Source organism: Molossus molossus, unplaced genomic scaffold (genome assembly GCF_014108415.1).
Source record: "Molossus molossus isolate mMolMol1 unplaced genomic scaffold, mMolMol1.p scaffold_m16_p_17, whole genome shotgun sequence".
In the NCBI taxonomy this organism is placed as follows: domain Eukaryota; kingdom Metazoa; phylum Chordata; class Mammalia; order Chiroptera; family Molossidae; genus Molossus; species Molossus molossus.
This window is the reverse complement of record NW_023425352.1, coordinates 34,169,864-34,182,796: the sequence shown is the minus strand read 5'-3', so window position 1 is coordinate 34,182,796 and position 12,933 is coordinate 34,169,864. Positions and strand designations below refer to the sequence as shown.

General features: G+C 44.4%; 1 protein-coding gene across 2 annotated transcripts in view; it reads right to left on the bottom strand.

Moving 5' to 3' along the window:
• Positions 1–6,147: 6,147 nt before the first annotated feature.
• Positions 6,148–12,933, bottom strand: part of RNLS (renalase, FAD dependent amine oxidase) — a 272,685-nt gene continuing 265,899 nt past the window's right edge. For both annotated transcript variants that reach the window (XM_036265243.1, XM_036265244.1), the window contains exon 7: positions 6,148–6,301. In XM_036265243.1, the coding sequence (XP_036121136.1) occupies positions 6,149–6,301 (153 nt within the window). In that variant the 3' untranslated portion in view covers position 6,148. The remainder of the gene's footprint in view (positions 6,302–12,933) is intronic.

The following is a 12,933-nucleotide window of genomic DNA, read 5'->3' as shown; positions in this document are numbered from 1 at the left end:
CTGTACATGCAGTGATCACTAGCAGAGGGGAGTAGCTTCCTAATAATGTTTTACTACGAATAATAGAATAACAGCTAACATTTGTGGAATATTTTCTATGTGCAGAGCACAAAGTTAAAATCTTCTCTTTTTTCTTTATTGATTTTAGAGAGAGAGAGGAATGGAGAGGGAGAGAGAGATAGAAAGATTGATGAGAGAGAACATTGACTGGCCACCTCCTGCATGCCCCCCACTGGGGATCTGGCCCACAACCTGGGCATGTGCCCTGACCAGGAATCAAACCAGCAGCCTCTTGGTGCATGGGTTGATGCTCAACCACTGAGCCACACCAGCTGGGCCAAAGCTCAAATCTTTACATGTATATTCCATAACCCTCAGAATAACCCTAAAGTAGGTAAATTTAATAGTCCCATTTTACAGTTGAGTGTCCTGAGGCTCAGAGAAATAAGAAACTGGTCTACTATCCCATATCTAGAAAGTGGTGGAATTAGGATGGCCTGTAACCCACCACTACGTCATGGAATTGACCAGGAGTTGAGCTTTTTTTAAAAAAGGCCGAGGACAGGAAATGAATCTTCATGCTTAGTCAAACACATTGAGTGTGAAATAGCTCAGTCCAGTTTTCGCAGTGTTCCAGAGCTTAGGTGCGGGCATAAGCTCTTGTTTTATTGCGCTTCACTTTATTATACTTCACAGATGCGTATTTTACACATTGAAGGCAAGAGCCTCCAACAGCAAAAAGACTACAAATTGCTGAATTGTGGTATTTGCTTTATTGCAGTGATTTGGAACAGAACCCTCAATATCTCCACAGACTTATGGAGAATCCAGCTCAAGCATGCAATTATTTTTTTTCCGTTTTTTTGTTCAGACAGAGTGGGAGGAAGACAGAGGGAGGGAGGGAGGGAGGGAGAGAGAGAGAGAGAGAGAGAGAGAGAGGCATCGACGTGAAAGGGACACATCGAGTGGGTGCCGCCCTCATGACCAACCAGGGCCGGGGACAAACTGCAACCAAGGTACGTGCCCTTAGTGGGAACCGAACCCGGGTCTCTCTGGACTGCAGGCCGACGCTCTAACCGCTGAGCCAAACCGGCCAGGGCGCATGCAATTATTTTTGCAGTCAGCACATACTTGCTAAGGAAAAGACACCGTTCATTGCAGAGAGTGCTTCTATTTTATACCATCTCTACTCCTGTCAGTGAGGTGCCCTGGTTTCTTTTCAAGGGCTACATGAGGGCAAACCACCTTTTCCACAAGCAACAAGTGTCCCCTTACTAACTGTAACAGGACAAGAGAAGGCTCACAGCTGGTCTCAGGTAGACACCACTATTCGGTTTCATGACAGTCTTGAAGAAACCTAGAGCTATTGAGCTTCTGAGTTTCACCACAGTTTGCTGTCCACGCACAAACTCTCCTTACCATGCCCTTTCCTAAGTGTCCTGTGCAAATGCAGAGGGAACTGGCCTTCCCCGGGCCTTTGGAGGCACCCAGAGGATCTGCTTCTACTCTCCCTCCTCCTCCATCATCATCACCATCATTCTTATGAGTAGTTACCATGAACTTGTTTTTCAGGTGATGAGGAGTTGGTCTCAAGGTCACACAATGAGGAACAAAGTCTGTCTAAAACATAAATCTGTTTAACTCCAGAGAATGTGTTCTTAACCACAAAGCTATACTCTTGCCTTCTAGGATTTACAATGGGGCACAGGATCATGCAACAGTGGACCAGGTGTGTGGATCTAAGACAAGCCTGTGTTCACATAAAGTCATAGGGTCAAGACTTAGAGGTTCTCAATCTGGGGTCCACAGACTCCTGAGTGTCTAAAAATAGATTTTGGAGGGTTTGTAATCCCCTAAAACAGGAATCAGTAAATGTTTTGTTAAAGCACCAGATAGTCAACTATTTTAGCCTTTGCCGCATTATGTCTGACACAAGCACTCATCTCTACTGGTTGTGCAGAAAAAGCCACAGACAACACGCAAGCAAATGGGTAAGGCTGTGATCCAATAAAACTTTATTTACAAAAACAGGCTTTAAAATGGTATGCAAATTATATGTCCATATATGCATAGTTATTTTTACTGTTGTTCTTAGAAGATCCATAGTTTTCCATAGCTTCTCAAGTGAGTTCAAAATTCAAGATGGCTAAGAACTGGTCAAAATGGTCTCCAAGCCCGGCTGGTGTGGCTCACTGGTTGAGCATCAAGAGGTCACCAGTTTGATTCTTGGTCAGAGCACATGCCCAGGTTGTGGGCCTGATCCCCAGTTGGGGACATGCAGGAGGCGGCCAATCAATGTTCTCTCTCATGGATGTTTCTATCTCTCTCTCCCTCTTCCTCCTTGTCTCTCTAAAATCAAGAAAGAAAAAAAAAATTTTTAAAAAAGGTCTCCAAGGCCTCTAAACTTCCATCTCCAGGATTCTGTGATTCTACATGCCTTTTAAATGACCACTCTCCTCGACAGTCTGTCTCTTTCGAGGGTTCACTGGATGGATTCTGCTCTGAACTCTTACATGGACTATCACTGATGTCTGTTGCGAAGGAAACAGGACACATTGCTGCTCCAATCTTCCCTGACTTACCTGACCAGATGACACTGGCCGGAACAACAGTACATACACCTTGATCCTGCCTTCCACTCCGTGTGACTTGTCTTCCCCTAAGTAGAGTCTTTAGGTGGGGACTGACTGTATTCCACTGTGTCCACCACAGAGCCCGGTTCCACGCTTCGCATGTGTGTTTTTAGGTTATTAGCACTGAGATCCCTGAAAGCTACAGCCAGTTTTAAATTCTTGCATCACTTCTGAAAATCAAAATAATGATTATCCGGTCCACTCGAATCAAAAGCAGAATCAACTGTTTTAAATTTCAGAGAAAAAAAGACCTATTAACATAAGACAGAACAAATGCTGTGAATCATAACGTGAGCGCATTTAAATTCCAGGTTTCTGAGAAGGGAGAACCGGGCATGGGGGAGAAGCAGGGGGAACATGAACGAGGAGAATGAAGAAACAGCAGTACTGTACCGAAGGAAACGATGCATGTAGTCTGTGGCTAACCAACCACGGCGAGGTGGATACTCAGTGTCATTACAAAGCAGCTGTTTCTCACAGCAAGAGCCCCCAAAGAAGGAAAGAAACCAGCAAATAAAAATAACAGGACTATAAACCACATAGCCGGTACTCAGGGAGACTCTGCTTCACAGTAGACTGCTGTATCCGTCACACCAGCATCAGTGTGAGCTCTCTGACCTGAACTGGCAATAACAGGACCGTCAGTGCCGACTGTGTCTCCAGCTACGATGTCAGTTTGGCTTTAATGATCAAGGTCATTGGCAGCAGCACGGTGCCTTATACATAGAACTGGGTCGTGGGGGTCTGGGTCTTGTCCTGGCCCCATGATGTGACCTTGCTTGGCCAATCTCTGTACCTCAGTTTCCTCATTTGTCAACTGTAAAGAAGACTTCTTTGCTCATTTTACAAGGGTGTTAGGAGGATGGAAAGTGGATATATACTCACTGTACACATTCTTGGGGGAGTATCAAATACCAGATAAATGGAAATGGACCTTGTTCTTCTTACTTAAGGTAATGGGTAGGCGGGGGTGGGGATGATGGCATTTTGCACAGAAGGCTTGGTGACTCAATGAAGTGTCCCCCTGCCCCCCGCATGGCCTAGGATTATTACTGCTTTCTTAGTGTTTTTAGACATGCTTCTCCCCTTCAGAAATGCCAAACGTGAAAAATTCTATTCCACCGCTGTAATTTGTCACCCTTGCTGCCCGAGCAAGACGTGCATAGAGAGTTTAGTAATTAAGCTTTTCAACACTGCATCATAAAGTTTTACTCCAGCGAAGGCTATATTTATCAGCTAACAAGTATTAAATCACCCCAGCGCTCAAGCCGTTTCTCACTTGAATATGCTCCTTGCAAAACAGAGCAGCTCTCCGTGGCTGGCTTGATTCATAAACATTCTTGTTTGGAAACATCGTGGTGCAGTGTGGGCCCGAGGGGCTGACTCACATGCACCTTGGCAACGGCTGCAAACGGTGCTGACCCCTGCTTCGCAGGGGAGCCGGAGACCTTCGCCTGGGTCTCAGGGCCGCCCGGCCATCTGAGTGTCGCGCTCCTCTGGGATGGCTTCCAGCACAGGGTAGCCCCATATCCATTTCATTTCCACAGGGAAAGGGGTAAATGAAAACGAAGAACACAGCATTTGATACATTTTTATTTCCTTATCTGAGCTTCGGGTAATTGGCCTGTTCCTATCAGAGAAGGATCGAAATGTAAAATGAGTCTTCAAAATGATTAAAATAGCAAAGTAACAATGATCTACATAGAAAGCAGGGTTGATATTTCCCCCCATATTGCCCTCATCTTCTCAAAGTAGATACAGAATTATGAGGGAAACACAGAATGAATAGATATTGAAAATCATCAGTAATGGCTTAGAACAATTCTGTCTTTATGGATCCCACCCCACCTTTTTAAATTGTTTTATTTTTCCTCTCTTCTTTGGAGGATATACATTTATGAAACAAGTATAATATTGTTCTTAAAATGTCAGGATGCTCTCAGTCAAATGACTCCGGAATTATTTTAAAAACAAAATAGTTAATACATTTGAATGACTTTTCTACCATATTTTAAGGTGAAAATCAAAAATAAAGACAATGTTAATCAAGTATGGGTCCAAATGATGAAAAAGTGTCAATGTTTTTAATCATACTATAGCAGAGATCACATTAATTTCCCTTTTTCTTTCTCTGCTTTCTAAAATAAGTGACATTAACTACAGGTAGGCGTTTCTGTTTCTCATCGATTGCTAAAAGGACACATACAATAACATTCTCTGTGACTATGTAATACCATTCCATTGGATCACAGACCCACTTTGTAGCTACATGACCAAGCCATGCCAGTGCCTGTGTGTGTGTATATATGATTAGGGGGCATGCAAGCGTGAAACTGCAGGTTACTGCCAAGAGAAGAAAGTCTTTTGTTGAACTTTTCTTAGTTTGAGAGGCTACAGCAGTGTCCTTCCATTCAAAATCATGAAATAGAACTCACCCTTTTGCTTTTCAAATGAGCAACGGGTAGCTTGTTTGGCGGGCTGAGGATCAATTTCTCTCCAGCCAGCAAGTCACCGGGTTGTCCCTGAAGCATGTGGCAACCACTAAGTTGGCAAATATTGAACTATTTTAAGTGCATCTATTTTCTGGTTCAGTGAGTTTTTTTGGTTGCTTTAAATTCATTCAACTTGACACATCTAAATGCCAAGCCCATACTGGATCACACGTGACAGAAACAGCAGCAGCCGTAAGAGATAACAAAAGGTAAAGATCAATATATTTTCTCTCACTTTTTATTTAATTTTTATATCATGAGATTTTTTTTAAGGTGAAAAAGTACTCTGACGGGGAAAGTCAAGTTGAATCTGGTTATTTCCTGAAACTTGGAAGAAGTTACTTCATGCGATCCTAGAGATGAGGGCATATGTGACCTACAGTTCAGGATCATTTACTAACTTGGGAGAGAAGTGAGAAATGAAATTACACTCTGTTATTCACAGTTTGGAGGAAACTTGTCATTCAGCAGTTTGCAAAAATATTGGATCAAGGGCGTACTTGAAGATTAAAAACAAACCTTTGATAATGATTACTCTTTATTTGAAAGCAACATTTTCAAAAGAATAACAAAGGTTTGGGAACATGAACTGTTACTTTGATTTGGCATAATTTTTGGGAGGGTCATTTGTTATTCTTAAGCTCTACTTTTCCTCCATCAAGGAGTAGTCATGGCAACTCAGAAAGGTGGCAAAGGGTCCAAGGAATTTTTATTCTAGCATGGGTTGTAACTATCAAAAATATAAAATCGATTTTATACTCCATATAAAAAACTGACAAGTGAAGAACAATTTTCTGGTAATTTCTCCCAACAAAATAGAAAACAAAACAATCAATAACAGGAAATTGTATAAACAAAAACCCAAAGTACATGTGGAGGATAAGACTACATGTACTAAAGAGACTTATTGGGGTGATCACAAGTTATATAAATGTTCAATCACTATGTTCTACACCTGAAACTAATATAATATTGTAGGTCAGCTGTAATTGAAAAATTAAAAAAAAAAAATGAATATAGGTACTAAATATGATTCTTTAAAGCCTCCAGAACACACAGGGCAGAAGCGATGCAGCCATCGAAATTCGAATGAGTGAATCCATCCCCTCCACACACAAGGAGTGGTTTCAGATGAAGAGTCATTTGGCCAGGAGAGTTGGCAGCAGCATTTGTAACCTGAAAAAGCAAAAAAAAAAAAAAGGTCGAGGGTGGATTGCAATTGACATTCTGTGCTCTGTGGTGCTATCACGTCAACATCCAGGTTTCCCGACCTGGAGAAATCAAGGTGTCTCAAAGGAACGACGGAAAACGAAACCAAGACCCCTAAGCTCCCCCCCTTATCCAAGTGTTTACACTGACGTTCTTACATGTTTACATTTTAAATTATTTGATATAATCAGAAGTGTGTTGAACTTCAAAATTAGTAGCTCGTGATATGCTCGATTAGTTGAAGGTACAGTGTTGTTGGTTTTTTTATAAGAAGGAAATGATATTCAGGAAATCATTCACCGGTTATCAAGTCCCTGCTCCATGCCAGACAAGGTGGATAGAAGAGATGTAAGGGCCGGGTCCTTAGGGAGTTTTCAGTTCAGCATGACTGCTGGCACTGAACAGTGACTAGGGACTGAGACAGAGGGAAGGAGTGGGCGCTATGAGAACACACGGGCGGGGCCCAGCCCAGCACACCCAGACAGAGAGTGCTCCGAAGGGAGGAGACTGGTCTTTTCACTTGAGTTCAGATGGATGCAGAAGAGTTTATCGGTCAAGAAAACAGGGAGAGGGCATTCCACAGAGAAGGAGCAACACCAGCACATGCCCCTAGTCTCCAGGACTGTCATCTTGCACAGATGAAACTGCCCTTTGACCAACAATATCTTGCCATTTCCCCCTCCCACCAGCTCCTAGCAGTCACCATTCTACTTACTCTCTGCTTCTGTGAGCTCGACTATTTTAGGTTCCACATATGAGTGAGATCATGCTGTATTTGGTATTTGTCATTTCATAACCGATAATCTTGAAATCAGCAGAAAAGATCTTTGAAGTTGTTAAAATAGACAGCACATAGAATAGGCACTGGAGGGCAGACCTGGCACTCAGAGCCTTTATAATCCTGCTTTAGATGGACTTTTACAAGTCAGATGATTTGATTTGTCAGCGAAGCACTAAGGGAGGAAGAACACCTTCAGGTTCCTATATAAATAAGCAATTTCATAAGGTGACAACTGATAGTCTGGGGCCATTTAATGAAGGGACAAATAACTTTTTGGCTCTTAATAGGCCCCATGGGGGCCCTGGCCAGTTTGGCTCAGTGATAGAGCGCCAACCTGTGGACCAATGAGTCATGTGTTCAATTCCAGTCAAAGGCATGTACTTCGATTGAAGTTCATCCCTGGCCCTGGTCAGGGTCGTGTGGGAGGCAACCAGTCCATGTGTCCCTCTCACGTCTATGTTTCTCTCTATCTGAAGATAAATAGAAAAGATTAATTTGGAAGATGACGGCAGGCAGAACCAGAGGGAGTGTGAGTGTGTGACAGAGTGAGCGAGTGTCCGAGAGAGTGTGAGTGGACATGAAGGTGGACGACCAAACCCCAGCAGTGCAGAGACATGGAGCAGAATGTTCCTGTGCTGTGGACGGAGCAGCCGACTGCCACGTTAAGCGGCCCTTCAGGGCGCTTCTTCCTGCGCCTCGGGGAGGTCCCACTATTTTGGAAGATCCTGGGTCTTCCCTGAGAGGAGGCAGTGGGAACGGCTAGGGCCCAGCAACCTGAGCCCACCAGTGCACCTGGCACCATCGGACCAGTAGACACTGTGTCAACACAGATTGGTGCACAGTGGTAGAGCTCCCAAGGTGCTGGTTGGGGAAGCCGCAGACAGCCTGGAGCCCAGCACCATCCCCCATAGTAGCAGCCCGATCAGAGTCCAGATATACCCCCAGCAACAGAGGCTGGGGAGCAGACATCCATCTATTCTGTTGCCAATGACAAATAGGCAACAGAAGAACAGACCAGCAGCTGAGACCCATCCCCAAAAACTACAGCAAAAGCTGAGCAGGAGTTGAGTCCCATGGGGCAGCAGCACTCCCCAGCCACCAGCATCAGGACCTGGGGATCCACAGAGGCCTGTGCGGTCCAGTAGCCCACAAGAGCAGTGGGAAGCCTGAGCCCAAGAGAGACTGCCCGCCCGTGGGAACTGCAGAGTGCAGGGGCACCAGAGAGGCCTGTGTGACCCAGCAGGGACTGTGCAATCCAGTTACCTGCAGGACCTGCGGGGTGCTGAAGCACCAGAGAGGATAGTGCCATCGAGTTACCCACGGGACCTGCAGGGTGCTGAAACACCAGAGAGGCCTATGCGACCCAGCAGCCCATAACATAGGCATAGAGCTGGGTCCCCAAAGGGACTGTGTGATCCAGTTACCTGAGGGACCTACAGGGTGCGAGCACCAGAAAGGCCTGTGTGACCTAGCTGTGCACAAGATAGGCCTGGAGGATGTGAAAATGAAGGTGGAGTGAATGGAAGGTACACAGAGGATCTCCCAGGACCAAACGGGAATTACAACTAAACTAAAGAAAAATCCTCGGAAAAAGCAACACAAAAGCAGCAGGACAGGACCATATAACCAGGGACACTGGTAGGATCTGCGGAGGTGCGAGAGATTGGTGGATTGGGAGCCCATAGACAGCAGTACTCTTAGCTGTGAGCAGTGCCCTTGGGGAATAAAGACCAAGGCTGCTTCACAGTGCAGAGAGCCAAGACAGAGCACTAAAATAGCCACAGCCACTCACCTGGGGGCTACCGCAGAGGGAGGGCAGACTAGGCTGGAACTCTGTGGGGACATCCGGGATTTGGAGGGCACTCAGAGTTTTTTGTTGTTGTTGTTCAGATAGAGTGGGCGGGAGAGAGAAGAAGAGAGAGAGAGGGAGAAACATCAATGTGAAAGGGACACATCGAGTGGCTGCCACCCGCACGACCCAACCAGGGCTGGGGACAAAGTGCAACCAAGGTACGTGCCCTTAGTGGGAACTAAACCTGGGTCTCTCTGGACCACAGGCCGATGCTCTAACTGCTCAGCCAAACAGGCCAGGGTGGCACTCAGAGTTTTTGCTGAGTTGGGGCCACAAAGGACAGTGGCCAGTGTGCTCCTTCCCCCAGCTGTGGGGAAAAGCAGGAGCTCCCCCACCCCACCCCGGAGATTCAGCCTTTCCCAGGTGAGGCAAAGAAATGCAAATTGAGGCTCATTAACAACCAGCATCTATCCCACCCTCTGGAAATCCTCTTATGCAGAACACCAGGGCAACATTCCAAGGCACTGAGTAACTGAGACTACTAGCCACCAGGAAAAAGCTAGAGGATAACTGAACCTTTCCTGGGCTTGCAAATTTATCCAGGAAAGTAAGACTTGACAGTGGTGTTTAACGGGGGCCACCCAGGGTCATCCAAACCCAGTAGAAGGAGCCACAAACAGCTGAACACCAACACCCACAGGGAAAATTTGGCAGGCTCCAAAACCAACTGAGATAGACAAAATGGTGAAACAAAGAAACAAGGCCCAAATAAGAGAACAAGAGAACTCTGTGGAAGATGAGATCAATGAAATGCAGCTAAGCAAATTATCAGAGGTAGAGTTCAGAGCCATGATCTTGAGGAAGCTCAACAGCATGAGTAAGGACATCAGCAGCATGAGTAAAGATATAGAAACATTGGAAAACCAACCAAGTGGAAATAAAGAATGACAGAGCAGAAATTAAGAACACACTGGGCCCTGGCTGGTTTGGCTCAGTGGTTAGAGCGTCGGCCTGTGGTCCAGAGAGACCCGGGTTCGGTTCCCGCTGAGGGCACGTACCTCGGTTGCAGTTTGTCCTCGGCCCTGGTTGGGTCGTGTGGGTGGCAACCACTCGATGTGTCCCTTTACATCGATGTTTCTCTCTCTCTCTCCCTCTCCCACTCTATCTGAACAAAAAATGGAAAAAAATGTCCTTGGGTGAGGATAAAAAAAAAAAAAAGAACACATTGGAAGGACTAATCAGCAGAATAGAGAAAGCTGAGGACCAGAACAGTGAATTAGAAGACAGGGTAGAAATAATCAACCAATTAGAAAACCAAAAGGAAAAAACAATTAAAAAACAGGAAGACAGCTTAAGAGAACTGTGGGACAATTGGAAACGTAATAACATTCGCATCATAGGAGTCCCCGAAGAGGAAGAAAATGGGCAAGGGTTAGAGAATATATTTGAAGAAATAGTGACAGAAAACTTTCCTAATTTAGTGAAGGAAGAAGGCATTCAAATTTAAGAAGCACAGAGAGCTCCAAGTAAGAAGAACACAAACAGGCCCACATCAAGACACATAGTAATTAAAATGCCAAAAATTAAATCCTAAAGGCAGCAAGAGATAAGCAACAGATTACCTACAAAGGAAACCCCATAAAATCCTCAACTGACTTGTCAATAGAAACAGTACAGGCCAGAAGGGAGTGGCATGAAGTAATCAAGACCATGAAAAACAAGGATCTGAATCCAAGACTACTCTATCCAGCAAGGCTATCATTCAAGATAGAAGGTCAAATAAAGAACTTTCCTGACAAAAAAAGGCTAAGGGAGGTGTAGGGGGGAATTAGTGGGGGGAAAAGGAGAAACATCTGTAACAAAAATTAATTAATTAATTAAAAAAAAAAAGAAACTAAAAATAGCCCTGGCCGGTTTGGCTCAGCGGTTACAGCGTCGGCCTGCGGTCCGGAGAGACCCGGGTTCGGTTCCCGCTAAGGGTATGTACCTCGGTTGCAGTTTGTCCCCGGCCCTGGTTGGTCGTGCGGGTGGCAGCCACTCGATGTGTCCCTTTCACATCGATGTTTATCTCTCTCTCTCTCTTCCTCTCTCTCCCTCCCACTCTATCTGTACAAAAAATGAAAAAATGTCCTCAGGTGAGGATGAAAAAAAAAAAAAAAAAGAAACTAAAAATAAAAGATAAATAGAAAAATATCCTCAGGTTAGGATTTAAAAAAAAGGCCTCAAGGGGCCAGCTTATGAATTTTCCTGTAATCATGAATGTTCATGATGATGGTCTCAATATTCAAGAATCACCTCAGTATGCATAAAGTATTAATTGCTAGCAGTACTTGACTGTTTGCTGATACTGAATGCTTTACAGGCACACCCCATGTAATTCACACAGCAACCCTGTGAAGTAGTTACTCTTACTTTCATTTACAGGTGAGAATGTTGAAACTCAGGAAGAGTGTTACTTGTCCAAGGACAGAACTCTAAGATGTGAAGTAAATGGAAGTTAACCTGTCATTTAACTCTGGAACTCACATTTCTAACACTTTTAGAAATATTTCCATAAAGAATGGATTTAAAATGTCCAAACTACCCAAAGCAATCTATAGACTCGCCACAATTCCAATGAAAATTCTATTGGCGTATTTCACAGCGTGATAGTGTGATTTATAAGAAATACATATGTGGTTATTCAGATGACCATCATAAATTTTTCATATGTATATCTGGCCTTTGTCCCCAGTTCCTGACTCACAACTCCCCAAACCCTCAGAATTTCTTATGTGTTGAGAATGATCAAGTTGCCCCTTGTGTTAATGAGGAGTCTTTTGAAAAGTCAGAAAATTAAGATGGAAGCCGGTTGCCAGTGGAACCAACCCTGTGATTAGGGGGTTGGTATTTTCAGTCCTACCTGTCTAGCCCCTACCTCCAGGAAGGGGACAGCGGCTGGAGATGGAGTTCAATCACTAGTCTTGTAGAACTGTGAAATTAGAGGCTATTTCTGAGTAGATAGTGTCAGCACTGAGTTGAATTTTTGGTGTCTGTGAATTGTTTGGTTTGGAGGGACTCCCCTCAGTGTTGGAATTGGTACCAGGACCTATTTAGAGTCCCATAGTTCTGTGCATCTGGAATATTCATATAAATGAAATAACCCATTCATATATATATATATAATTTTAAAAATAAAACAGGAATATTTGATAGGTACAGCTTTATGCATCTGGAAATTTCACATAAAGGGATAACTAATATTATTCATATATATCCATGTGTGCACCTATCTATGTATAATTTATACACACACACATATATAAATCTCCATTTGTGGTCAAGTTTTGATACATTCCAGTTGATATCCCTGTATAGATAAGCCATGGCACTATTAAACATTACACAGTATTAAGGAGGAGAGAGTTTAAGGGGAAAAGTTCTGCCCAGGGGTGAGCTGGTAATTCATCGGTGCTGTGTAATTTCATTTGATGGGTGGTAAATGCCAGATGCCAGATCACATGACTGGAAAACCGGGCCACTGATCAGCCAGTGCGCAGTTTGGCTGAAATCAATCTCGTTGCATGTAGGTGGAATCGCCCATTTTGCAATTACCCAATGAGGCAAATAGGAAAACATGAAGTGTGTGTTGGCAAGCTCCTTCACCCAAGTGAAGTGGAGAGGCCTGCAGCGGAGGAGCGGTAATTGTCAAAGCCACAGTCTCGCACAATAACGCAGCTGTTGGCCGTGCCTCCAGCCACAGTGAGGAACCACAGCTCAATGACTATGTTTCCAAGTCATGTCAGGGCTGAAACAACCCCTTGGAAACCCAGGTTGCCTCTGGGCCCCTGTGTGCCGAGGCTGCTTCAAAAGAGCTCAGGCTGCAGAAGCTCGTGCTGTGGGGTTGCTCATGTAATATTTCTGTAAACTTAGGTGATGATTGGACTGAACATCAAAATGCAAAGCAGAAAAAGAAGTCTTCTTTCTATGCTATTGACAGCCACATGAATGTGATTTGCAACTTTTTTCCACCTGCAGAGTAAAATG